Genomic DNA, 27,256 nt, shown 5'->3' with positions numbered 1-27,256 from the left:
GTCACTCAGACGTCACAGACCTTATTTCCCTCGTAAGGGACCCCCGGAGCATAGAGGGTTAAGGGCCTTGCTCAAGGGCCCAAGAGTGGCAGCCTGGCAAAACCGGGGCTTGAACCCCCAGACCTTCCGATCGCTAACCCAGCGCCTTAACCGCTGGAGCCACCACTTCCTAAATAATTAAAGTATAGTAGCATCTACTAATAATTAGATATAAAATTATTATTTTTTTTTTTACTACAGCTGTTAAAAATAAACATATGCAAGTTCTTCAGTAGACACAAACCACAAGACTCACCCAGGATTCAATTATGTGCTTTTTATTCACTTTTTTGTACAAAAATGATATTACATAACTAGCAAACGTCACTTTTTTTTTTTTTTTTTTTTACACACACACAAAAAAAATTACATCAAATGCTGATATGTGAACAGTTAGTGTTGACCCTGTGTGAACATTTAAATTAAGATTTTGAACAATCGAATTACGAAGCAAACCTTAACATGGAAACGTGGTGTACGATGGCGGGGCGGATTTGGGGGGCATCTGATGTCAAGTCGATTCGAAAGGTTCCCATAAATCAATTAGAATAATAACACATTTGTATTTCTGTTAAAAATGTACAAATCTCTAAATATTTAATGATCAATAGTCATTTTTTTTTTTATTTGGGTACCACGTTATTAATTACATCAATCGTGATTTATTATTTCTTTTTTAAGATGTCAATTTTGTGACCTGACGCCAATTTCATTCGATTTCAATTTTGTCATCCAGGATTTAAAAATAATCCTTAATACAATACACCACAGCTTGGTCAGCAGCAAAGCTTAATGCGAGAGGCGTCTTGAGCTCGTTAGATTTATCAATACTGAATTTTTTTTTTCTCATTTTGTTTCTTTTTAATTCAATTTTGTAGTCGGACCGTTCGTAAGGTTCGCAAACGGATCTAAAGAATCGCAGTGTCGAGTCAATGACGAAATAACGTATGGAAGTAAGAGGTTCATTTCCGGGGTGTCGGAATTAAACTGCATCATTCAAGAAATTTTGAATAAAAATCTTTTTTAAAAAGGAAAAAAAAAAAAAAAAAAAGAAATTACATAAATAAGGGTGCATCGAAACGAGTACGAGGGAAAGGAAGTGTTTCAGTGCTCGCTGAATTGAACTGAATTTGATATTAATCCACATTTTGGTCATTTTGGTATATGTATTTTTTTTTTTTATATTGAACGGAAGGAAACGAGAACCGTATCCGTGATCGACACGTCCCTGGTTCTTAACACGCTGAAGGCTGAAACGAACCCGGAACAATGAATCATTCGTTCCTCTTAAAACCGACTGCATAAAATCATAGGAACACTGAATATCTATTATACATACATATCTTTTTTTTATACACTATATACACAAAACACAGGGATGTCCTTCACTAGAAGTTTACTAGACTGATCTGTACAACAGCCTTCGAAAAGGAACTGTGGTGCAAAACACTGTCTTGCTTATACAGTAAATACTCTATTAGTATAAGTTCTATAGTAAACTGTCGTAAACACAGAAAACAAAGAACGTGTAGCCTGGAAAAACGCTACAAAGTGCATATATGAATATATATTTGGATACGGTTGGAAAAGCCAAGCCTCTGCTTGGGAGGGGGGGTTTAGGGGTTGAATTTCTGGTACCTAGGACAGGAGCTACAAAGCGGGACATGATGTAATCCCCCTTGCTAATTTGTGCTCCTGGATACAATTTTTTTTTTTTTATTCAAATAACGGTGTTTTGTTAGAATTTTTTTTGCCCCCCACCACACAAAAATCCGGGTCTCAATTAATTGCCAATTGCTTGGGTCTGAACAGACGAGCCAGTTGTCAGAAACAACTCGGGCAAAAAAGGATGTCTAAAAAAAAAAATCCAGAATGGACAACACTTCAGTTTGAAGTAGGCAAAAAAAAAAAAAAGGATCAGGAGATCACGAACTTTGTTGTGCGTACTTGGAAAAACCAAAGCGCCAGAGTCAAAAACGCTGACCTCTAGAGGGAAATGTTTGAAAAATGAGCAAACGGCACTTTTTTTTCCCCCACTGGTGCGAACTTGAAATTGGTTTCGTCGCAGGTTGCCAGGAATTACGATAAATCAACGCTTCATATAGAAGCATTCAGACAGAATTTCAAAGGGGCAATGGCCCTCTCAAAAAGGAGAAAAAAGACACGTACACGCAAAGTAAAAAAAAAACAACTCATGACAAATACCAATAGTTTTTGTTTGTTTGTTTTCAAGCATCCCCCCCCCCCCCACACACACACATTTGACAGTCCTTTAAGGACTTTCACATTTCAGGTTCAGAAGAGAAACAGGCCAACTTTACTTTCCTTCCTTCTTCTCTCATCCGGGTTGGTTTGAAGCGAACTTCATCATTCCAGCCGTGTGCCAGCAGCACCCTCTTGTGGCGTAACCCATCAAGCTGTACTTCCTATCTCTCTCTTTTGCCCTTCGTCTCAGTTGATCGCGCTGCCTAATTTGGTCTCGTGAAAGGGGCAAATTTCTCTCTGCTTCGCCCGTCGCTCTTTTTCTGCCGCTCTTGTCTTTCTCTCGACCTATTCCTCTTCTTGTCCTTCGCGGGTTTTTTTTTTTTTTTTTTTTAGCCATTGAGCAGGTAGACTACCAGCTCGTAGGTGCACATCATGATGGCTGTATTGGGGATCTGGCGGACCAGGTGGGTTGTGAGGCCTCGATACATTGCTCTGTATCCTTCCTCTCTGACCACCACGCTCAGCGTCTGGAAGAACGAGCGGTACTTGCTGCCCTCCTCCCGCAACCGGGTACGGATCACCTCTGGAAAAAAGCAAAAAAGGGAGAAGGTTGAGCCAGAAATGTTTGCGGTATGCTGTTGTAGACGGGCAAACATGCATGAGCCGTACCGTGTGGGTACGCGATGGACGTGGCGCAAGTTTTGGAGGTTGCGGCGGCCAGCATCATGCCGACAAAGTCGGAGGCGTCCTTCACCGATTCGTCTTCGTCGTCCATGTTGGTGCTCGCTTTGGACTCGAGGAGTTTACGCTTGATGCTCTCGTAGATGACAAAATGAATGACCGTCTCGGAGATGCCCGCGTAAGAGGCCGACATGCCGCGGTAGAAGCCGCGGAGCCCGTCGGCTTTGTACACGCGCCTCACGCACTCAAATGCGCTCATGCGCCTCTCTCCACGGTTCCTGGATGGGGGAACAAATTTTTATTTTAAATTTCTCGGTATCCGCTACAGACTTTTTTATGCTACCATACGCTTCCTGCGTTACCTCAGTTTCAATTCGTTTTTAAACTAACGGCTAATAGAGATTAGGCTCAGATTTGATTTGGTTACTAACATGGCCTTTGGAGCTTTGATACCCATTCCTCCTTCCAGAACTTCCGTCACTCGGTTTCTCATTACCACTCCAATACTAAGGGTGTAACGGTACACAAAATTCACGGTGGGGTACGGACCTCGGTTTCAAAATCAATTTCGAAACGTTTAGGGGGGAAGAAACGCAAAAAGATTTTATTGCTCACTTTAATTGCTAGCTTTTTTTGTTCTGAACGTCGTATTTTTATATGTTTATTAACATTTGTAAACATCAACAGTTTGCCCGCTTGGTTTAAATAAAAAGACATTGCTTGAATTCTACACACAAAATAACCTCCATTTTGGCGAGTGTTCACGTAAATGACAACTATTACGCAGATTTACGTTGAAAACTTGTGCTGCGTGTAAGCAATTGTGCAACTAAATACGACCATAAACTATTAGGGAATTGTTTCTATGAAGTTTTATGTTAAAATAATAAAATTTATTAATAAAAATAGAATTCTAAAACGAAGTCGAATGTTATATAAATGTGATACAGTGTACTGTATTTCTACGAATTGACAAAATTTATCTCGCTATATTCTTGCAAAGGTTTTCTGTGTGTTTAAAGTATGTGGGACGATTTACGTTTTAAACGGAAAAAAACATTTTGGGGTCCGTTTATCGCGATTTTGCGTATATCGAGGGCGATTTTGGAACGTAACCACCGGGGATTACTGTAGCAATTATATCTAAAATTTCATACAAAATTCAACAAAAATTCCTTTTTTTTTAAAAAAATCAATCACTGCCTTAGTGCCTGATTTGAATGTACTACCTTGTTGCATTGCTTTTCAGTGTGGCTCGACTGCAAGCACTGATCAAAGTGAAATACGACCCCTGTTTTTTCACTGCCCTATACTAACCCTGGAATGGAGTAGGGCTTTATGGGGAATGGGGACAATGAAACAGGACGTATTTATCATACAATAACTGCTCACCGGGCATCCAATTGTAGGCGAGTCTTTATGAGCCAAATAGGATTGGTAGCCGTGATCGCTGTGAACCCTGGGGGGGAAGAAGATAATCGGGTCAGCCGTAGAAATGACATTGTTGCACAACATAGGCAAGGCTAGTGAAGCAGGCCTACTGTCCTTAAAAATAAAATAAATAAATAATAAAAAAATTGTATAAATAAAAAGCAAAAAAAAAATCTAAGCAACACTGTGGACTTCTTTCAGATGTTTTATGACTTAAAGTTCTAGGGTTTATTCTTATTAGGGTTTTAAAATAGGGGGCCATTAAGTGTAGATTTCAGTAAAAGATTTATTTCAAAAGGAATAAAATATATATATATATACAGTACAGACCAAAAGTTTGGACACACCTTCTCATTGAAAGAGTTTTCTTTATTTTCATGACTATGAAAATTGTAGATTCACACTGAAGGCATCAAGGGCTATTTGACCAAGAAGGAGAGTGATGGGGTGCTGCGCCAGATGACCTGGCCTCCACAGTCACCGGACCTGAACCCAATCGAGATGGTTTAGGGGTGAGCTGGACCGCAGAGTGAAGGCAAAAGGGCCAACAAGTGCCAAGCATCTCTCGGGGAACTCCTTCAAGACTGTTGGAAGACCATTTCAGGTGACTACCTCTTGAAGCTCATCAAGAGAATGCCAAGAGTGTGCAAAGCAGTAATCAAAGCAAAAGGTGGCTACTTTGAAGAACCTACAATATGACATTTTTTAGTTGTTTCACACTTTTTTGTTATGTATATAATTCCATCTATAATTCCACGTGTTCATTCATAGTTTTTGATGCCTTCAGTGTGAATCTACAATTTTCATAGTCATGAAAATAAAGAAAACACTTTGAATGAGAAGGTGTGTCCAAACTTTTGGTCTGTACTGTGTGTATATATATATATATATATATATATATATATATATATATATATATATATATATATAATTTTTTTGTTGTTTGTTAATTTTTTTTATTAATTCATGTTTTGTTTTTTTTTTAATCGGGAAACACATTCGCCACAAATACATCTTTGAGTAGTAGGCCACAGTGTGGACATTTCTAGCAAAAGTAACCAAAAAAAAAAATATTTTATTTTTAAGAATGACCTGGTTTAGAAAGCAGGATGACGAATTAACTAAACTTGACAGGGCATGTGTGAGCGTGATTGCACGTTTTTTTTTTTTTATATATATATATATATATATATATAAACCTGCCTGTGAATAGTTTGGGAATGCCTAGTCGTTTATGCATTTTAAGACACGTGCATGTTCCTTTTGCTTCTGCGTGACAAACAAAAATAAATTGAACGATGAACAAAAAGTCGAATGGTGGCATGTTTTGGCTCTAATAGAAAAACTTCTGTAAGACAGAGAACGGGACGGAAGCTTAACGGTTTGGGGTCGTTTTGGAGCGAGGTAGGTTGGAGACTTGTTCCGGGGAAAAGGAACCAACATGGCAACCATTTCGTACTTCAACAACATGCGATTCCATCTGCACCGAGGCTCGTTGGAACAGACTTCGCCGACTTGTCGAGAACACCTTTGGCAAGTTTTCCAAGAGGCCTGAAAAGGTATTTCACGTGAACGTTTGGAGAGAAATAGACTGACCGGATTTCCAAGAGTGTGTAAAGCTGATATCAATGCTAAGGGAATATGTTTTTCAATGGAAATCAAGTTTTGTTTGGTCAAAGTAAATCTTAATAACAAAAGGGACATGCACGGGTCTCTTGAAAACCCATAAAAGACTAGGTGTTTCCAAAGCACAACACACACACATATATATATATATATACACTATATTTCTAAAAGTATTGGGTCACCTGACCTTTCCTGCTATATGTGGTTCTTTTCCAGACTGTTACCACAAAACTGGAGGTGCTCAATTGAACAGGAAGTCAATTTGAACTTGGGAACCAAGAAGATCTGGTTTACATGCTTTGGAGAGGAAGATCTTGAGTGGTCTGCTATAGAGCTCCATCCCTACTGAACACCTTTGGAAAGAATGTGAACGCTGAAGAGTGGAGGGAATTCCCAGAAGAGTGGAGGGAATTAGAAGGGACAACTGGGACTAAATGTGGAATGCGATGCTCAAAAAGCACATGCTGTACTTCCGACCAGGTGACAGAATACATTTGGAAACATAGTGTGTATATATATATATATATATATAAGTATAAAAAGACATGCCTTGAGATTAGTAATAAGTAATAAATATCACCTTCATCGTATTGTCAATTAGAGAATAGGTTCGGCTTGACGTGGACTGAAATTAAATACTGTCTAGAATAATTCTAGAATAAATAAGAAAAAAAAGGATAAAAACAATGACAGATAGGCCACTGCTCTATTGCAGTACTTCAAATATTACAGAAAGATTCATCAGTGACCTAGAGTAGTGGGGAGGGGGGGTGGAGGAGGAGGAGAGTAGAGGGGGCTCTAGATAGGATTTAGAGACCTAGAGCAAGTGGGTAAAGGAGGAGGATAAAGAGAGAGAGAGATAGAGAGAGAAAAAGAGAGAGAGATTGTGTGTCTCTGGTCGAGTACTCACACGGGGAGGGGCAAAGCTCCTCCTCACAGCTGCAGGACGGAGCCTGCAGATATGGGGGGGGAGGATGGAGCAGGCTGGCTCACAGAGTACAGGCCTAAAATAGACACAGGCTTTTCTGTACCATAGTCACAAGCAGCAGCAGCAGCAGAGGGGCGGAGCATATCAATCAAACCCCACCCGCATACACCATAAGCCCCACCCTCTCATGACCGTCTAGACCGTCCGGCCCCGACACGAAATTCCAAAAACTTTCGGCTTATGTACATTGAGAGAAAGAAAGGAGGAAAAAAAGAAAGAAAAAGGAAGAAAGAAGAGGCAGATTGGCTGTCTCTTGAGTTTTAAAGGACATCATTAAACCAGTGCTTCTTTTCTTTGTTTTTTTGTTTTTTCTTTTGTCTGGAATGGCACGTCATAGGTGCCTCTGGTTCAAAACAAAATTACCGTCATCTTCATTTTAATAAATTAACCTTAAGTGGGTTGTAAAAATAAATTAATGAAAGAGTAAACAGGGGACAAAGGCTCCAAAAAAATAACAATAAAATAAAAAAATAAATAAAAAAAAGGAGGTAAAGCAGGGCAAGTACAGAGTATGCAAATGCTAACCTTGTCATCCATGTTTGGTAAAATAAAATAAAAGAAATAAAAGAAATAAATAGTTTTAAACATATATGTATATGTGTGATATATATATATATATATATATATATATATATATTAAGACTAGATTACAGATATAAACTTGATCAGGGGTTTTATTAAATTTTTTACAAATCTAACAAAAAATTCATTTTATTTGTAGCAGACGTACTAGAGAATATGATCTTCGCCAAAGTGAAGCATGGTGGTGGAAGTATCATGTTGGTTAGTTTGGTCACCATTGTTTTGCGGCAAACACTAGGGGGCAAAGGCTTTAGGGTGATATCTTGAGAACGAATGATTAAAAGTTTCGAGGATTTTCATTTTAATTATTGGAACAATAACAGAACAAGCAAATAAACCGGTTCGATTTTAATCCGAGCTCAGACCTTCGTCCATTGGCCAACCACATCAAGCTGCTACTCCTGGGCCCCTAAGCATGGCCCTTAACCCTGTAGCTGCTCAGTTGTATAAATTGGATTAAGATAAAGTCCCTCCGCCACATGCCGAAAATGTAAATGTAGATGTAAAGCGTATGTCAAGTAACTTGGTGTTCGAGGCACTGGCATTGATGGAGAGTCTTTTAATGGTGCTCATGAAGTTTTCCAGACCTTTGTCCCGGATTTGTCTGAGCCGGGATTTGTTTCTTGCGTTGGCGATTCATGATGTCGAGTCTGATTTCCGTTCTGATTTGAAGCACAAAAAAATGCTGAACGTTCAATGGGGGGGCGCGGTGTAAGAACTACTATCTTACACTAGTAGTTCTCGAAAAGAGCTCCAGGAACCCCCCCAGGTGTCCAGGCTTGAAGGAAAATATTAGATTATATCATAATATCAACCGTTATATCAAAGCTATTGTATTTAGGGGTGTATGTGATGGTGGGTCCTATTAATTAATCCTATCCAATCTTATTAATAACTGAGTATTTAAAAAACGGACAATCGCACTTTTGAAAACATCTCGTAAGTCTAAAATTCCTATTGTGACTATCAATAGTCTGGACAGAACTGAGCAACAGCCTATATTTAAATCGTAATCCGTCTCTTTATTCGTTTTTTTTTGTTCTTTACTGTTCTAAGCCACGGATTGCCCGAGGGTGCTCCAGCGGTTAAATTTAGCCATCGGGCAGCATGTGTAACTCGATAGCTAGCATTAATCGGCTCATACTCCAAATACGAGAGCATTTTCAGTCCATCGAAAAACAATACAATTCCGAATAAACTCAGCGCTTTTATTTACATTAATACGCTCTTTCAAGTGCAATATGGTAATAGTAATAGTAATTACGTATTACATGCTACGTGGATACGGTACGTGATATGAGGTATAAGGTAACGTGGTTTGTATTCGCGCAAAGAAAGAAAGCCCGGCGTGACCTACATTTCCTTTGGAAACATGGGCCTGGTTATCTGATCGGAGTCCAAATGTGTTGACATGGCGAGAGATTTAATCTGGAAAGTTTCTAACCGCGACGCTGAGATAAACTTTGCGTAAAGTGAGATATTGTTACGCCGAAAGCCGTATCGTTCGTTTATGTTGTGTAGATCATGGGAAAAGCTACGATCGAGATCGGATCTGGCCAAAATGTGACTCTTTTTTATACTTGTTTTGGTGAGGAGTCTCCAGTAGAGGTCGACCGATTGGATTTTACAGAGGTTGGATCGTACTTGTCGATAACTGATCAATCATACGATAATTTTTTAAAATGGACACTGGATAAAAAAACTAAAACAAAACAAACTTTACACTGTAATATAGTACTGAACTTAATTACAAACATTGTAATAAATGTCCATTGTGAAAACATTTAAAAATGACTCTTTGGACTGATGAGAAATGGTAATGCTTTAAAGTAAAACTCCATTTCTAAGATTAACTGAAGCTAATAAATGCTTTTGAAGTATAATTTTTTTGTTTGTTTGTTTGTTATTTCAACATTTACCAATATATTTTTAAATGAATTTTAACTGCTAACTTCAGATAATGCACTTTGAACTAACAAACAGCACGAGGCATCGGCGATTTTCTTCTAGAGCCGATTGAATGATGGCAGACCTTCTCAGTCACCCCGTTGCAGACGCAACCCGGAAAAACTATCGGTATGGAGTTTTGCCAATTGCGGATAGTTTCAGCAATCAACTATCGTTGCAGATTGGTGGGCAAAACCGATGAATCTGTTGACCCCTATTTAATTCCTATAAATACCAGTGAATTTCCATAAATTCCTGGTAAGTTTCCAACTTGGAATATTTCCCAAATTCCCCAAATGAAGTTCCCATGGAAATGTTTCTGTAAAATCCCTTTTGGAACCCCAATCGGAATTCATGTTTAAATCAAACTAAATAAAGATACATAAAGGCTGCTACTGAATCTACTCTCATAGTGTTTAAGATACTGGACTTCTGTTCAGAAGGTCTCAAGTTCAAATCCCAGTACCCCCAAGCTTCCAATACAGGGAGCAAGCCTAAGAGCAAGACCCTTACCCCTCAATTGCTCAGTTGTATAAATAAGATAACTGTATGTATGTCTGGAAAGGGCATCTGCCAAATGCCATAAATGTACATGCAATACTTAAATAATGTGTTTTAAAAAATGGTATAATGACAAGGTTAGCATTTACTGACTAGATTTAAGAAGGTGTCTAAAAACTTTTATCTGCCCCTCCGTTTACCTCACAATCACAAAGAGGTTACAAAGAACAACAAGAAAACATAGCTACAAGCTAGCTAGAGTGGCTACAGCAAAGACTATATAACTAGCATCATCATATTCATCATCATTAGGAGAATCATGATCATACCAATGAGATGAGAAGTGACTACCTGAGGCGTCCTGATTCCGCCCGCATCGCCCGCGAGGACCGCTGCCCACCGCGCATGGCAACCTACATGTTAGCGTAGCGCCCTGCTAGCGGCCGCTATTACACACAGCACAGACAGCGTGTGAAGCCAGACTGTTTAATAGCACACTGGTATGTAATGATTTTTGTCCTCCAGCCCTCGAAAGGTAGAAAAAGAAAACAAAAAAAATGGGGGGAAAAAAATGTAGGAAAGGAAAGCACAACCTAAACTTTGAGGACCTGATTTGTAATTTCATGTGGCATTAAAACTTTCATTAGCGATAAGTTTCCTGTAAGTAGAAGCAGACTATGTCGAAAGAAATATTTCCGATAGACATAAGTTATTTAAGTTAATACTAGCGCTGTGCTACACTTAATTTCTACTATATACTTGATACATTTTGGTTGATTTCTTCGTTTTCGATAAATACTATTAAATTGTTTGTCATTGGTGCTGATTCGTCGAGCTGACCAATTTGCGCTTGGTTTTGGAGACGTTACTTTTGACAAAAAGGTATAATATTTTTGGCTTCACATGCTGTGCAACATTTTAAATTATGCGTTGATCCTGAAAGTCATTAATTGTGCTTTCGGTCTAAATTCTAGGTACTAACAAATATCAGGTTCAAAAAGAAAATCTAGTTCATATTCCATAAACTAACCATTCCCTAATCGCTGAAACACCAAATAAAGATGCTAGCTGATCTCTACATACATATAATATTTTATGCTAGTACTCGACAATTTAAAAGATGTCCGTTTTCAAAACACTGGTTATATCCGAGGATACAATGTGACTATAAAGAGGTCAGTACCATTTTAGTTCAAAATGTCACTCACAAAACGAAACTAACAGTGCAATTATTTATCTTAAAGAAAAACCAACAACAACCAAAAAAAAAAAAAAAAAAGAAAAAAAAGAAAAACAAGAAATGCAACCAAGAACTAGGAAGAAATGCGTGAATCTTACCAGCGAGGCCGGCGGAGACCATGTGCACTTGTGTGGAGTCAGGTTCGAGTACACCATTTAGCTTCTCTTTGGTCGTTGAGTAGGCTGCAAAGTAGATTGCTCTGTATGGAAAGAGATGGAAGATTCGACACAACTGAAATTCAAATCTAGCAGAAGTGTGCTAGTGTACTTGTGCATCAACTTTCATACATCAATCTGTGTTTTCTATTGTGAATATCAAGGTCCAGGAGTGGGATGTTTTACGCAGCAAGTGAACAGTCCATTTGCCCAGTCGGTTTGTTGAAAGGAAGCACAATGGGCAAGCACAATGGGCAAGGATCTGGGCAAGGAGGCAAGGGCCAAATTATGATGGCTATCATCTCCAAAACACCAGTTCTTTTGAGGGGGATTCCTGGTATGCAGTGCATGGTTCATACCAAAATTGCTACAAGGAAGGATGACCAGTAAACTAGCGACAGGGTCATTGTTACCCAAGGCTCACGGAAGCATGTGAGGAGCAAAGAACTGCCCACAGCGATGAGCCCCCAGAAGACTGGACTGCTAAATGGCTGAAAAAGTTAATGCTAGCTATGATAAAAAGGTCAGAGTGCCCCCTTTCATGCATGCCAAAATCACCTAAATTGTGCGAAAGTGCCCCAGGGTGTGACTGGGCCGTAAAGTTTTCCAGGTCTCAATCTGATGGAAGTGTTCTGGAAACAAACAAGTCCGATCCACAGAGGCCCGACTATCAAAAGAATGCCAGATACCACAGAATACCTTTAGATGTCTTGTGCCGTCCAGACCTTGGCAGGTCAGGGCTGTTTTGGTGGTGCAAAGAGGTTTAAATGTCAGTTTCTGCTGAGGATATCAATAAGGGATGAAAACTGAATTATTCCTCACTCAATTATACTGTTTGCTAATCTGAGTTTGCTAGTGTTTCCCACATGCTGTTTGTTGTGTTCTGCACTTGTCAGATGTCACGGTATTCTCTTGGCATAAGGTCATTTTATTGTGTCTAAATAGTCTGCAAAAATTATTGTCCCCGCACTGACGAGGCAAAAATACTGTACTGTAAAACACGCAAAAAACTTTACCTTGAAGGACGCAATATTACGGCGAGCTAGCAAGCCGATCTCAATGTTACATTAGTAAGCATACATTTTGATCTTCTTTCTGGTTGTTGCATCCGATAGGTAAAAAGTGAAATAAAACAAACGAACGTCCGGGACACAATAATTGCTGGTCACCCCGTCAATAATCTTCTATTCTTTTTCACCATTACTAAGGCTTTGATCTGCAGTACCCCTTTACGCCACAAGGACACCCTTGCTAGAACTCTCAAACTCTCAAACCAGGTGATCATGTGTCATGGTTTATTAAAAGTCTAATGTTGAATGTGTAAGTGGGTATGAATAAGTGATGAAGCTTTAGTCATATCAAGTATTCCTTCTTCCCCTTTAGTATTCTTTTGTGCAAAAATTAGAAACATATGTAAGACAAGAACGTGGCCTCGCTTGTCAAAAAAATAAAAAAATAAAAACGCCCCCTGCGGTAAGGAAAAGCAATAAACCCAAAACACATGAAATGTTTTTGGTTGTCATTTTTTCCATCTTGCACATAGAGAATGTGCACTCGTTCATCTGCGATACCTGAACAAAATACTTTTTTTTGCAGCTTTTACAATACTGGCTCTAGACGAACGAGTCAACTTATCGCTTAACGTTAGCTGATGGTTTAAAATTTGCATATAGACTTTCTAGATCATTGTATTGAAGTATAAACCGAACATGGTTGTTCAGAGACACATTGTTCCTTTTGTTTTTATGCAACAAACTAGATACAGATGCTATACTTTCCATTTCCATTGAAAAAATCCTCCTCTTAGCATGAAGAACATCTTTACACGTTCTTGAAATCCGGACGATTTGTTTATCCAAAAATTCCGCTGAAATCATTTGCCTTGCCTCTAGTAAAACTTGCCAAAGATGTTTTTCGTTAGTTGGAACGCTGCTCCAAAACAACCCCCAAACCATTTAGCTTCCGCCTTCATGTTTGACTTGATTGAAGGCAGTCTGCTGACATCATCTCTCCTGTTCGGTTTTATATATTTACTTCTGTCAGAGACGAAAATGTCACATTTGGATTTATCTGTTCACAAAACATTCTGCCACTCATTCGCTGTCTAATTCTTTGCCTTTGACCTCGTTTGTTGCATAGAAACATCAACCTCGCATCAAACATCAACATCAGCATTTCAAAGTTAATTTTCTGCCGCATCAAACATATGGGGCTGAAATAACTAATCTAAGAAATTGAAAAAAATTGGTTATAAAAACTCTGAGAAATTAACGAATTAAGATCGGTACTTTAGTTGCAAAAAAACTGTCCCTTCATGAAAGCTGAAAGACAAAAATTGACGTAGAAGGTACCGTTGTGACCTGTGTATGCTAGTTGACCAAAAAATAATAAAAAAAAAAGACAGTTGATTGAACATGAATGAAAATCTGGTTTGAACCAAATAACTGGTATTGATGAGAGGAATGTTTTCCCGGTGACGCCTTTGCGATTATTTGTTTTATTTCTAGCTCATTTTAAACAGAATGTGTTTGAGTTTTTGTTTTGGTCGACGCAGCGTTGATAACCGGTAGCCTTGACGAACATGATGTTGTTATCGCTGGAGGTTAAACCTAAATGCCTTGAAGTTAGGAACGAACCAGGATCCAACTTTGAAGAGAAACAAGTTTAAGAATGGCGGTTTATAGCTTCCATCGGGTGAAAACCTGAACGAACACGATTTTGGGGTTTGATGACCCGATGCAGCAAGCCAACTCAACGCACACACCATTGTGTGCTAATCCTGGCGTGCTAACACACAGTACTATTCAAAGGCTACTGGCTGCATTCCCAGTTCGCATTGAAGCAACTGGCTAAGAATAAATGAGAGATTTTGATCTGTATCAGCAGACATCAATGTTCAACCTTTTCGGAAACATTTAACAAACGGATATTAAATCTAAATAACAACAAAGAAAGTCATACCTGGATGGAGCCACCCCAACCAGGTTAGGTCCAAGGCCACGGAAAAGTGATCGAGGACCTTCTCTCTCTAAAATCAACCTGAGGAAGGAAAAACAAGGAGATTTACGTTTACAACAGGCACACCTTTCCTTTGAGAGGCTCAAAAGGGAACCCATACTTATCTGGGTGGCACCGAATGTCTGTTCATTGTAGTTCCATTGTTGAGGTGTATAGTAATAGGGGCTTAAATGCAGAACTATTTATGCAACCAGTGGTCCTGAGTCATTGATGTTGACATCAATTACCGTGTGAATACATCCTCAAAGTTCTTGAGTTGCTCAGGTCTTTAGTTACTTCAGGTTTCAGGGTCTAAAACACCTTCTTAATTTGGGTTAAAGCTAGCTCAATGGTTAAGGCTCTGGGCTACTGATTGGAAGGTTGGGGGTTCAAGCCTCAGGGCTGCCAAGCTGCCACTGCTGGGCACTTAAGCAAACCCTACTCCAGGGGTGTTGTATCATGGCTGACCCTGTGCTCTGACACGTTTGCTAACAAGCTAGGTAAAATATATGAGGTAAGAATAGTCACTGAAATGTATATGCGACAAGTTATTCCAAATAAGGACTGAACAAAGCCAACAAGTCCATTGTTCGCCTTCACATTCTCAAAGCGAACCATCTGAACGTCTTGCAGCCAGTAACGGTGCAGAAAAAGGAGTGCATTTTCTTTCCTTTGGCTGATCAGAACGTTCCGATAAGCTAACAGTGTTCCAGCTTTTGGGACTTTGTTTCAGACACGTTTAAGGCTGTAATTATATGATGACCCACTTTTCCTATTGTGTTTCTTTCTTCTCTTTTTTTCTTCCCCCCCCCTCAGGCGTAATAGCATGGGTTCGGATCGCGTTCCTTCAGAGGCTGAAAACGGCGTGTTGGTTTAGCAATGTTAAAAAAGAAAAAAAAATTATTCCTCTAACTGGCGTGAGAGAGATCGAATGAGAGAAAGAATTCAGGAGGAAGGTGAACAAAAGATAGATCGCTTTTGAATTAGATATGTCGATTTCTGATGTATGTTAGCATCAGAATCTCTGATGTATGCTGCTATATTAACAAATAATTGCCGGAAAGGTTGTAGCTACTGGCCTGTAGCTTATACGAATCGACACCTGACAGCATTCAATGCAGAGCGTTTTATTAAAACTGCGATCCTAAAACAGTAAATTGTTAGTCATTTCTATGTTTCATTTCGAAACTGTAAACCTTCGATCCTACAGCAACAGAAGGATCGTTCATGTGCGATTCACGTTTTGAACAAATTTGAAAACGTGTGTGGAAAACGACGGCTTTCGGGAAAAAAAAACAAAAAAAAACGACAACTACATTTTAGGCGCCTTAAAGGGACAGAGAGTAAATAAACTCCGGGCGGAAATGACACGGGTCGAATTGTGTTACGTTACGTAAAGTGTAAAACAATTTTGTACAATTCTAAACAACTAAAATATTATTTGATGCTTTACCTCCTATTATGTTGATCACCTGCTGGCAATGGCAGCAAAGGAAAAAACTAGGGCTGGCATTTATCTCCCATGGAACTGTGGCAAAGGGCACGGAGAACATCCTGTCCACTTACTATGTACAGTGGTATAAAAACAAGACATCTGCCAAAAAATAAGTAAATAAATAAATAAAGTCAGTCCACACTACTACAGCAAGCTTTTTTTTTTTTTTTTTTTTTAAACACGATTTAAATGTTAAATCGAATGCTGTAAATATTTAGAGTTTTCTAGGTTGGATTTGAGTTTTTTATTTATTTATTTTTTTTTAAGTTGAGAATTCCCAACTCACCTGACTAGGGTTGCAAAGGGGTGGCAAATGTCTGGTAAATTTCCAGGACATTTTCCATGGGACCTAGATGAAAACTTACTGGGGAATTTAGGGGAATTGACAGGGATTGGCTTGGGTACCCTAGTTCAAGTGAAAGGACATTTTCATGCCGCATCCAAAAGACGTCCTATACGATTGTGTCCCTCCAATTTTTGTAACAGTTTGAAGACTAAAAGCGGTGATGCTACGATTGTCTGAACGGTCTGATTTGATTTTACCCCATAAATACCAGATTTCCAAGATGTGATCCGACCTGAATGTATCTCAACCCCTCCCTCAATTATTCAAGCGACAGTAAAGAAAAGAAACAAAACAATCGAGAAAACCTCTTTCAAAATCTACAATTGAATTGAAGGAAATTAGAAGGGGGGAAAAAAAAAACACGACAAGAAATCGCAAACTCTGGGATGCGTCACTTACTTAAGGCAGTGCAGGGGTCCGGGAGGGGACATGCGGGCGACACTGGCCCCGTCCATGGAGCTCAGTTGCACCTCGGAGATGTAGAGAGTCACTGAGGACGACTGCAACCTCGTCTTTACAACCTCCAGCGGACACGTCAAGATGGCGCCAACTGTGCCCCCACAACTGGAGAAGAAAAGGAACTGAATTGTTACAGCTTTGTAAGAAAGGCTACGCTCTTCTTATTGAGGGAAATTGGTAGCTCAGCGGATGCCATAAGCAAAAGGTCAGGAGTTTAAATCCAAGCTCCACCAAGCTGCCACTGGGGGGTCTTGAGCGAGGCCCTTAACCACCTCAAGTGCTCAGTTGTATAAATGATATAATTGTTAATCGGCAGGGACTACCTGTATAACAAATGCGGTGTAAACCACTTGTAAACCCGCCGTTACTGGAGATTGTCCTTACACAGAGATCCGTATATACATTGTAAACTAGGCCAAAGGCCGTGGCATGCATCATTCTCAAGTTGCACATGCATCGAGTTATGTCCTGGCGCCATTTGAGAAATGGGTCACAGATCAGGTGCGTCGAGTTCATGGCGAGGATAACTGGACAGCATGTGCATGTTTGGTGCCGGTACAAAGGTTAAAGGAAACAAACACTCGTCGTAGAGGATGAAACTTTAAGGATGAAATTAACTTTGGGGCCTTTTTGTTGATAATGGAAATCTACAACGACCTAATTGGAGCGCCAGGGATATCTGTCAAATACTTGCCACTTCCTCTATAACAGGGGTCCCCAAACTGCGGCCTGAATACGGCCTATTCCCTCTAGCCTTCTTTATTTTAAACATGTTTCACGCATATCGTCTGTATTTGATAATAAAGGTTGGTTTTCAAACTAACATTTCTGCCACTACGAGAGCGGCCTCTAGAGGCCAATCCATAACGCCGCGTGCTGTTTTTTACGCGAGAGAAGGCGCGCTGCACGGAGAGTGCTATATGTTTATAATTTATCAATTGGATAATTATATTTATTAATGAATAAATTCATAATTAGTTTCTTTAACACATTTTCTTGATACAGTACTGTTTTTTATTTCCGTAATTAAGTTCAGTACTACTTTACATCAAGTTTTTTTTTTACGTTCGAACTCTAGTTATTAATGTGGCGTAATTATTTTTTTGATTTCACCCACCAATCATAGGCATACGTAAGTAAATGTTTTAATTTCAATTAGCAATGAAGATGGAAAAAATCATCATGATGGTAATAATGCTCTTTTAGTAGGTCTCCTAAAAAGCAATGCTCTGCAAAATAAACTACATTAGCATTAGGAGGCGTAATAAATACATTTAAAATTATTATAAAATCGCCACAATAATGCTGGTAGTTACTTTGCAGCCATGTCATTTTCTGGTACAGACCGACCAGGGCCCATTAAAGGAAAAATTGTGTGTCCCTCAGGGAAAATACCCCTGGTTTATGTGGATAAGTCAAAATCTAGACAATATATTACCTAGAGTGACGCAAGGTAGTGGAAGGTCCATGCTATAGACCTGCTTCTCTTTAGCTGAGGACTAAGGAGATCTAGTCAAAGTCATGGACAGCTTCAAATACCAATCAATGCGCCACAAACCCTGTAGGCCTCTGTTAGACAGCTTTCAGCACAAAAACAAATTGATGAAGGAATGGCTTGTGGAGAAAATCAAACCAGGTCTAAATGCTATCAAAGAAGTCTTGAGGAAAGGTGTGCAAAAAAAAGATCTCATCAAGAACTAATAGATCTGAGGGGTATGGAATAAAATTGCCTTCACACACAGATAAAAAAAAGTAAACAACCCCATGCATGTGACTCCCCCCATAATGTTAATCTATTTATTACTAACTTGAGTTGGAATCAGATTGTTTCTTGTGTTTATCTGCAAAACCTTGAGGTTGTCGAGACCCCCCGCAGGTATTTACCTGGAATCTAGCGTGAAAAAAGTCGACGTGGGGATCACACACAAGTCCCTGTGTCTCTCTCTGAGCTGAGAGACTATTTCTGTTCCGGCTGTTTTCGCGGGCCGGCCCACAATACAGGCGCACACGGTGACCTTCGGCCTACTTTCTTCCTGCATGTCAACGCTGTAGATTATGCGCTCGCTTGCTTGCTCACGGCTGTGTGTGGAAACATGATCGCATACATACAGGACGGCGGGGGGGCGGGGTGGCTGTCGTCTTCAAAACAAAGCTGCTGAAATATAAAGTCAGCGCAACTGGTGCATGTTTTCATTTTGAGTTTGCAGAAGCTTAGATTACTGCACTTCCTCCTCTGGGGGAAATAATGAGCCGTGCCGATTTTGTTGGACGGGTCTGGAATACGTGCCAACAACTCCCCATTTTTGTTGAAACATTGATCTTTGATTAAAAGGACCGTATGCGAGTTTTGTCAAAGTGTCCGGTGCAGATCCAGTAGACCCGGACTCCCCGTAAACACCCTTTGGCTCTGTTTAACCAGGCTGATACTTCTAACATGTTCCTAACTTTCATATATAGATACCCTGAAAAACTAGCTGAGAGACAAACCCTCAAAAGGGACACCCTTTCTTTTCTCACCATTAGCATCCTTGAAAGAGCTCTGATTTCCTTTTTTTTGTCCCCTTCACCTTTCCTGAATTCGGGGTCAGCGACTTATAGTTGCCTGACTAACTGTGCATGTGCTGTGAAGGTCAAATTGAGCTCTATGTTGTTCGTGTTAGGAATGAAACACTTTGGAAGTGTTCGCCTGGGTGCTCTCGTAAAGGACGTCCCCTGCTAGCCGCGGACGTTAAATATTTCCTATTGGGGTTCATCCTGCTTTAAAAAAAAAAAAGTCTTTAATAATAACGGGGCCAAGAACCAAAGGTGCACAGTTACCTTATTTGGGTTTATTTACATAATCACACGTGCTGTTAGATATATAGCTGTTACAATAACTCTGAAAGCGAAACATGCTGATATAAACCGCAATTGACAAATGCGTCATAAGAGGTCAAACCAAATACCGGGTCAAAACGGTCACCTGGAAGGTTGAAGGGCAGGACTCCGTCAAACACCCTGCTTCTGATTGGCTGGCAGGTGTTATCACCTCATAAAGTTCATTTGCATATTCACCCGCTAGCGCTTTACAGGGTTCGTTTTCAGAAAGTTATATCGGAATACAGGTTCGTTTTTATTTCTATTAATATATATATATATATATATATATATATATATATATATATATATATATATAGTAGAAAATAAATTATAAAAAAAATTAATAAATAAATAAATAAATAAATAAATGCAAGGTCACGTGACTTCTCCACCTTCTTTCCGCCCCCACCCCAAATCTTTTATCATTTATATTCTAGAAACTTCTGCGACGTCCCAACACGCACAGTAACGCACTACATAGTGAGCTACAGGGACGCTCATTGGGCGATAAAAAGAAGTGGCCTATTTAGTGCTCAGTGCGGGATTTGGAACGCGGCCAAGTCTAAACGGTGTGTGTGTGTGTGTATATATATCTATATATACATATTCCTACGCTATGCTGTTGGCATGCGCGTAACGGTGACCGGTAAAGCTGAGGCGTCCGGTATATAACATGCATATTAAATATATATATATATATATATATATATATATATATATATATATATATATATATATATATATTATGTATATATATTGAAGGATAGTTTGGTATAAAATAAACAATGTTTGGATGTTATTAGGGTGGAATAACTAGCTTGCTAGGCCTGGATGGAGGCGCGGATTATGCTAGCTAGTAAAACGCGACTCACCCTCCAGCAAACAGATGAACCAGGGTGTCCCTCTGACTCATCCTGGAGCATTCTTTTCTCCTCGCCTTCACTCGGGATGAACTGCGAGATCGGGGATATTAGATAAATGATCCTTCCGTTAAAAACAAATGTTTTGGTTTTTTCCTTCAATATCAACGCCGATCTTTACAGTATTATACTTTGTATTGATGAGAGTCCACTATGAGAACCAGGATGCACGTTATTTAATAGGAAAGAGCCTAAATTCCGGGCCATTTCGCCTTAGTTTGACATTTCACTCTCGGTTCTCAGCATCTCCTCTTCCCCCGGTTCCCCGGAGCAGAGCGAGACGGACAGCCGGGTCTCTATTTACAGTCGAATCAGAGGCCGTGACAACAGACGCCGCGATTGGTTCGGGGAGACCCGTGACGTCACGGCGGCTCCGCCCTCTCCCCCTCTTCCCTCCCACACGCTTATCACGCTCCTTTCACGTGATCGGGTTCATTGATGAATCGAGATTTGTCCAAAGTCTCCTCAGGGGGTTGTGTTTATTAAATAAAACAAATATAAAAGAAAAAAAGAAAAACATTTATATATATATATATATATATATATATATATATATATATATATATATATATATATATATATATATATATATACAGTGCAACTTTGATTCTTACCTTCTATGACCTCTTGCGAGTAACCAAAAAGTTTCATTTAAATAATACAATAAACATTTTGATGCAATTTATTAGTACAAACCCTGTTTTAAAACGTCACTCCGAACTTTCCAGCCACTTCTCGCCAACTATCGGATTTTTCGCGAGCTACTCTTAGTCCAGTTCCAAATCAAAAGTCACGAACTATTGAGGTTCCACCGCAATAAAAAATCGGTCGGCCGTTTACCTGACGACGCCAAATGGACGATAAATAACACCGATTATCTCTTCGCCGTCTCCAAAATTGTCTGGTGGTCCAAGGAAGGAAAAGTAATGAACCGACGACACTCCGATTTACTGAAGCACATGGCATTTCACACCTAGGCCTTTAGTGGCGTTCCACCACAACCTACCTCTTAAAACCCATCATGACTCCACGGTTCTAGAAACCTTCAATATTATTACTTGTACTTATACAAGTATCTCATACAGCATGAATGAATAGTGTTGCTGAAGCAAGAAACCCAATGAACGCATACATCATCTGTATCAGAATCATCGATATTCACCTCATCAAATGACTCTTCCCGGGAAGGTCGAAGAAATTGTGTTTCACAAAAGTATAAATGGGTAATGAAAATCTCAAACAACTGATTTAAAATGTTTTGGCCGATCTTTCCTCACGATGTCCAGCTTTTCTTGTGAACGTCCTTCTCGTAAGTGTATCTGCGACCAAATCAATTTCTTCGTGGTCAGCCATTATGAAATGAAAAAAAAATAAAGTTATTAAAACACGCAAATATATTTGGTGCAGTTTGCAGTAGATGCAGTTTGATAACTAGCGCACTCTCTGACCATCCAATCAAAGACGTTCTGACGCCTTTTAGAGGGCTTCGAGTGTCCAAATCGCCATCTGATTGGTTAAAGCAACAGCTTGAAGCAACCGAGATTTCAGTGCTGACAACTTTTGACAAAGTCTTCCATCTGTTTACTGCAGGGATGAAGGATATCAAAACATCTATCGGGAATATTTTAATACATATTAATGGACGAAAATATATAAAAAAAACCCCACAGTTTTAGGCAGATTTCAGGTGTTCGATTTCCTGATTTCATTCCTGATTTCTGCTTTCCTGACGATCCTCAGTGGATGATCTCATTCGCTTAGATCGAAATATAATAAGCACATTACCATATTTCCATGACATCACAATGCCTACTGATTTCCTGATCACCTTGAAGATTACCTTGAATGTAAATGGCAAAAAATACACCCATACCAATAAATGAGAGACTTATATGTCACTTTCATGAACTAGCTAACTACTAAACTAATATTAGCTGCTGACTAATACCTCATGCAGCCTTCTTTGCTTCTTTGTAAAGCCAAAGGAATCTTGTGTCATGGTGTAAAATGTAACTGATATGAAATCAGACTGATTTTGTGACTCCTGGGATAATCTATCTATCTATCTATCTATCTATCTATCTATCTATCTATCTATCTATCTATCTATCTATCTATCTATCTATCTATCTATCTATCCTTCTCACACTTCTTTTTCTCAGTTTTTTTCTCCTATCTATCTATCTATCTATCTATCTATCTATCTATCTATCTATCTATCTATCTGTCTGTCTGTCTGTCTGTCTGTCTGTCTGTCTGTCTGTCTGTCTGTCTGTCTGTCTGTCTGTCTGTCAAATATTGGTTCAATTTCGGTACGGTTATGGGTAAGAAATGCAAAACATCGAAATAGCTCGTTGTTGTTTTTATTAACACAATGTATCCTCATTTTTATTGAGATTAGTCAACATTTGAACAGTTTACATTTTTCTAAACAATTTTAAATAAAATGCCTGCTTGGTTAAATAATAAAAAAGAGAATATATATATATATATATATATATATATATATATATATATATATATATATACATACAGTGGAACCCGCTTATCTCGCCCTCGGTTACCTCGACAACCCTATTAAGTCGACGTTTTTGAAGTGGAACCGCCAAATTCCGCTTTTTCTAAGCATTTTTTATCGGTTATGTCGATAAACCCTGATATCTCGAGCACAAGGGCCGGAAAATTTGCCATTTAACGTCGGTTATCTCGGTGCAGCCGCAGAAGAACTCGCGAAAGTGGCGGAAAAATCAAGCCTTACAAATGCTACAGGTGTTGTATTGTATACTGGTGAATCTCTGCTGTTAGTTAGTGCACATATGCCTTTTGTTGTTAAATGTTATGCGATGAACGGGAGGCGAAAGCCGCGCTTGGCAGCGCGGAACGTGGGATGAGCAAAAGCATAGAATGAACTGGGAATCCGCGATGCGCTTTGGGAAGAAAAGCGCAGCCGTTGAGAGAGTGCCGGTGGGAAGACACATACCGGGATACACATGAGCGATAACAACGACCGCCGTGAACCAACATATACCAACAATAACGGACAGTGAGAGTGTGGAAGTTTAAATAGGAGCTGGTGATGATGCTAAACATGCACCATATGTGCGCGATTGAAGCCGGGAGCTTCAGAGAAAGCGGCCGAGAAAGCACCGGACGCGCTGAAGGGGGCGTGGCAGGTGGATTCATGACAGATAAACATGTACTGTATGTATTTTTATAGCACGCCTTCATCAAACAAATCACGGCAACGCTGTTGTGTAAAAAAAAACTTCAAAAACACGTGCATGCACATTCACATTTATTACCGCACATCATGTACATAAAGAAATTTCAAGCACGTTAATATACTGCCGCTATTTTGATTTTCGTTTATCTCGATCATCGGTTACCTCGATGCTTTTTGGCACCCCCCTAGGACATCGACATAACCGGGTTCCACTGTAATATATATATATATTAAGAAATAGAATAAATAAAATTAATGCAATACACTTTATTATATTGATTCAATTGAGCAATCAGTTAAACTGGCACAAATAAAATAAATAGAAAAATATAAATAAATACATACAGGACGGTTTACATTTTTTAGACCCCATTTGGGTGATACAGATGTGTTTGCAAGTGTGTGTTTTACATATAATATTTCATTTTCTAAAGATCTGATCTACTTAACTGTTTTACCTATTTTAGCGTACTTTAACAAATGTCTTCACTTTTCAAGACATTTACTCCATTTACTCCCTCGATTTGAGAATTTGTCAGGATTTTCTCCCTAAAGAGAAACTCTTAAAGCTAAACACAAATCAATTCCTGGTTTGCAGCTAACGCTAGCGCTATGGATTCTTTAGCATTTTCATGGAGTTAGTAGCTACAGTGACACTGCGCTAACCCTGGCGTTGTTTTGAATGTTTTCAAGTTTAGTAATAAAAAAAATAAATAAATTGCGTCAAAGTGCGAGGCGGAGAATAAAAAAACCTGTGGTCCACCAATTAATATGTTCCTGAGAAAACTCTGAGGAAAACTGTGGATGTTCTGCACGTGAAAAGGATTGCATTCTGTACAAATGCAAAGCCCTGTACGAACACTAGTAAACATACCGATTACAGTGTATAGAGCTGTTTACATCCTACAGACAGTCAATAGACTCAAATATGTCCAATAGGTGGTTGACAAAGCCATGCCATAGAAATACCATAAACTGTCAACAGAGCCATCTGCATCGCATAGATAGTGAACAGAACCATATACATGCCTTGAATAAGCTAAATGTATAGTGTTGTTATTTTATATATTTTCACCAACAGCTGGAACCAAATTCACTGTGTGGGTCAACATACATAGCCAATAAACCTGATTCTGGATTTTTGACACATCCTATGGACAGTTGATCAAGCTGTAAACACGCCACAAACAGTCGACAGGGACATTTATATAAGCTGGATGGTTGATAGATGTGCATGTATCCCATAAACAATCAGGAAAGCCATATATATCCCATAGAATAGAATTGCCATTTTCCAGCAATTGCCCTCATGCCCTTTGCCATTACTGCCATGTCTGATGCAGCTTTGTAACGTACAGTAGTCAGTGGTGTTGAGTCATATTGGGTTAGGTGTTTGATTAGCCCATGTAAGCTTTGGGAGGTAGTAGGGTTTTGAAATGAGGGCTTAGATCCTGGTCTCCTGCTGACTTTGTGGATGCAGCAGTGAGGACATCTGCAAGCTGATCAGCGCATTCCCTGAGCCAGGGGTGATGTCAGGACCTGCAACTTTCCATGGGTTAACTCTTGACAAAGTCTTCCGTCTGTTTACTGCAGGGATGCCAGAGATAGACTTGAAGGATATCAAAACATCTATGCACTCGTTGATATGGCTAATCACTGGTGCTGTATACTCCTCCACGTCTGTGGTGTCAGACCAGGTCCTTGACTGTTTCAGAACCAGTTTAAAGTGTTTCAGGAGTCGTCTGAATAACAGAGCTGCGGTATGAACAGCCAATGTAGAGTGCCGTGAATGTTCACGTAAAGGTCTAAGCAATTTGTACCACGGGTTGCAAAATCAACAAGGAATTTCGGTGGCACCGATTACCGAGTCACGTGGTTAAATTCCCAGGTAACAATAAAAAGACTGTAGGCATGTACTGTTTGCAAGTTGGCCATAGAGTTCATTTAGTAGGAAGTGAACCAAAGATGGTTATTGGCGCATTATACAGCTCAATGATTGTCAACAGAGCAGTGTACAAGCCATAGGTCAGTGATAAGACATAAACATAAACAGTCAATGATGCATTGGTGGTTGATAAAGCAATATAAAGCCTGTACCGTTCATGGAAGTCGATGGACCTGGAAGTGTCTGAGGAGTGTCAGTAATAGACCATATGCCATAGACAGTGCAAACCTTCCCATTGTCCCACTACAAAGAAAAGTTGTGAAAACCTGACCTTATGATTACTGTGATTATTTTTTAATACAGTTCCAGATTTTAGTCCTCCTTTTGCTGCTATAATATCGTCCACTCTTTTGGGAAGACGTTTCAGCAGATTTTAGATTGTGCTTGTGGAGATTTTGGGTTTATTGAGCCACAAGGGTGTGGGTAATGTCAGATACCGATGATAGTGAGTTGAGGAGGCCTGGGGTGCAGTCAGCATCATCCCAAATGTGCTCAAATGGGTCGAGGTCAGAGCTCTATAGTTGGAAACTCAAGATCTTCCACTTCAAACCGTGTATACCATAATCTCCATGGAGCTGGGTTAGTGCACCACGGCATTGTCATGGTCGAACAGATTTGGGTCAAGTCAAGTAAAAAATTATACTACTACCTCCAAAGATATTCTACACAATTGTGTGCCTACAAATTTGTGGTAACATTGTGTGAAAGAAGCACAATTGGTTGGAAAATTCACATCTCCCACATGCCATAGGTGGTTTTCTACAATCACCTACATCCCATAGGCAACTTCATAAACTTTACATTAAATTAACAAAAGTACTTATGGAAGTAAAATAAATAAAAATATATCATATAAAGTGCATTTTAAACTGTTCTCAGTATACTCACGTTGTCACGTCCGTACAAGCCAATTTGCTAACGTCTTCCATTGAAAATTAATGGCTAATTTCTGAAAGATTTTTTTTAATGTCGTACATCAACCGAAATATGTACCCAAATAATTTCTGTAATATTCAGGTATAATTTTAGAGCCTGGTACAGACTCCTTGTGACAGTGACACCATCAGCTGACAATGGTTACAGCATTCCACCCGGATCCCTAATCCAATATTTGAATAAAACACACACCATTCACAATTAAACCTACGGTCTAGCAAGATCCGATTTCTCGAGCGCAACGAAAACAGAAGGGGCTGCATTAACTGTATGAACAAAGATTGGAGTAAGGTCAGTGCCACTTCATCCAGCATGTCCCTAGGCTTGATCACCTCAAGCTAACAATGGTAACGTGTGAAAGACACAAGTACAACTTAGCAATTCCATATAGTAATTCATAGATCTTACAACCAAAGCAACTCACAAGGCAGCATCCAGATAGACCCTGATGTTTGACTGAGCAGAAACTTGTAGAAACTAGTGCTGCAAGCAAGCTGCAAAGCTCAGAATTTCTCAATTTCAGTAAAAAAAAAAAACAAGGAAATACATTAAGTAGTTCTGTCTAATGGAGAAATATTCCATTATCTAGCACGATACTTTATAAAGGTTTTCTTCTGAAGTGACCCAGTAACAGAAAATCGAGCCAACAAATCAATAGTCAATGTTTGACTGTTTGCCACA

At 39.4% G+C, this 27,256-nt stretch overlaps 1 protein-coding gene across 2 annotated transcripts; it reads right to left on the bottom strand.

Annotated features, from left to right (window-relative positions):
- Positions 1-301: 301 nt before the first annotated feature.
- On the bottom strand, positions 302-20,792 carry slc25a36a (solute carrier family 25 member 36a). Of its 2 annotated transcripts, XR_014533698.1 has the most exons (8): positions 20,424-20,792; positions 16,633-16,797; positions 14,357-14,434; positions 11,339-11,439; positions 4,318-4,384; positions 2,914-3,203; positions 690-2,827; positions 302-607 (listed from the first exon to the last, which is right to left on the bottom strand). XR_014533698.1 is itself a non-coding variant. In XM_083541843.1 (7 exons), the coding sequence occupies exons 1-7, from the start codon at positions 20,462-20,464 to the stop codon at positions 2,634-2,636; spliced, it is 936 nt and encodes a 311-aa protein (XP_083397969.1). In that variant the 5' UTR covers positions 20,465-20,792; the 3' UTR covers positions 302-2,633. The 2 variants fall into 2 exon arrangements, 1 of the variants encoding a protein (XP_083397969.1); XM_083541843.1 differs by having other exon boundaries at positions 302-2,827.
- Positions 20,793-27,256: the final 6,464 nt, after the last annotated feature.

The sequence above is a fragment of the Silurus aristotelis genome (assembly GCF_946808225.1).
Source record: "Silurus aristotelis genome assembly, chromosome: 5".
In the NCBI taxonomy this organism is placed as follows: Eukaryota; Metazoa; Chordata; class Actinopteri; order Siluriformes; family Siluridae; genus Silurus; species Silurus aristotelis.
This window is presented reverse-complemented; position numbering and strand designations above follow the sequence as displayed.

Bases quoted from the DNA above. Each gene is read 5' to 3' on its own strand.
- slc25a36a (XM_083541843.1), bottom strand. From the start codon at position 20,464: ATGAGTCAGAGGGACACCCTGGTTCATCTGTTTGCTGGAGG. The intron at 3,204-4,317 runs GTGAGCAGTTAT...TCCCCCATCCAG, and splicing joins CGCCTACAATTGGATGCCCG to GAACCGTGGAGAGAGGCGCA. The intron at 2,828-2,913 runs GTACGGCTCATG...GCTTTTTTCCAG, and splicing joins GTCCATCGCGTACCCACACG to AGGTGATCCGTACCCGGTTG.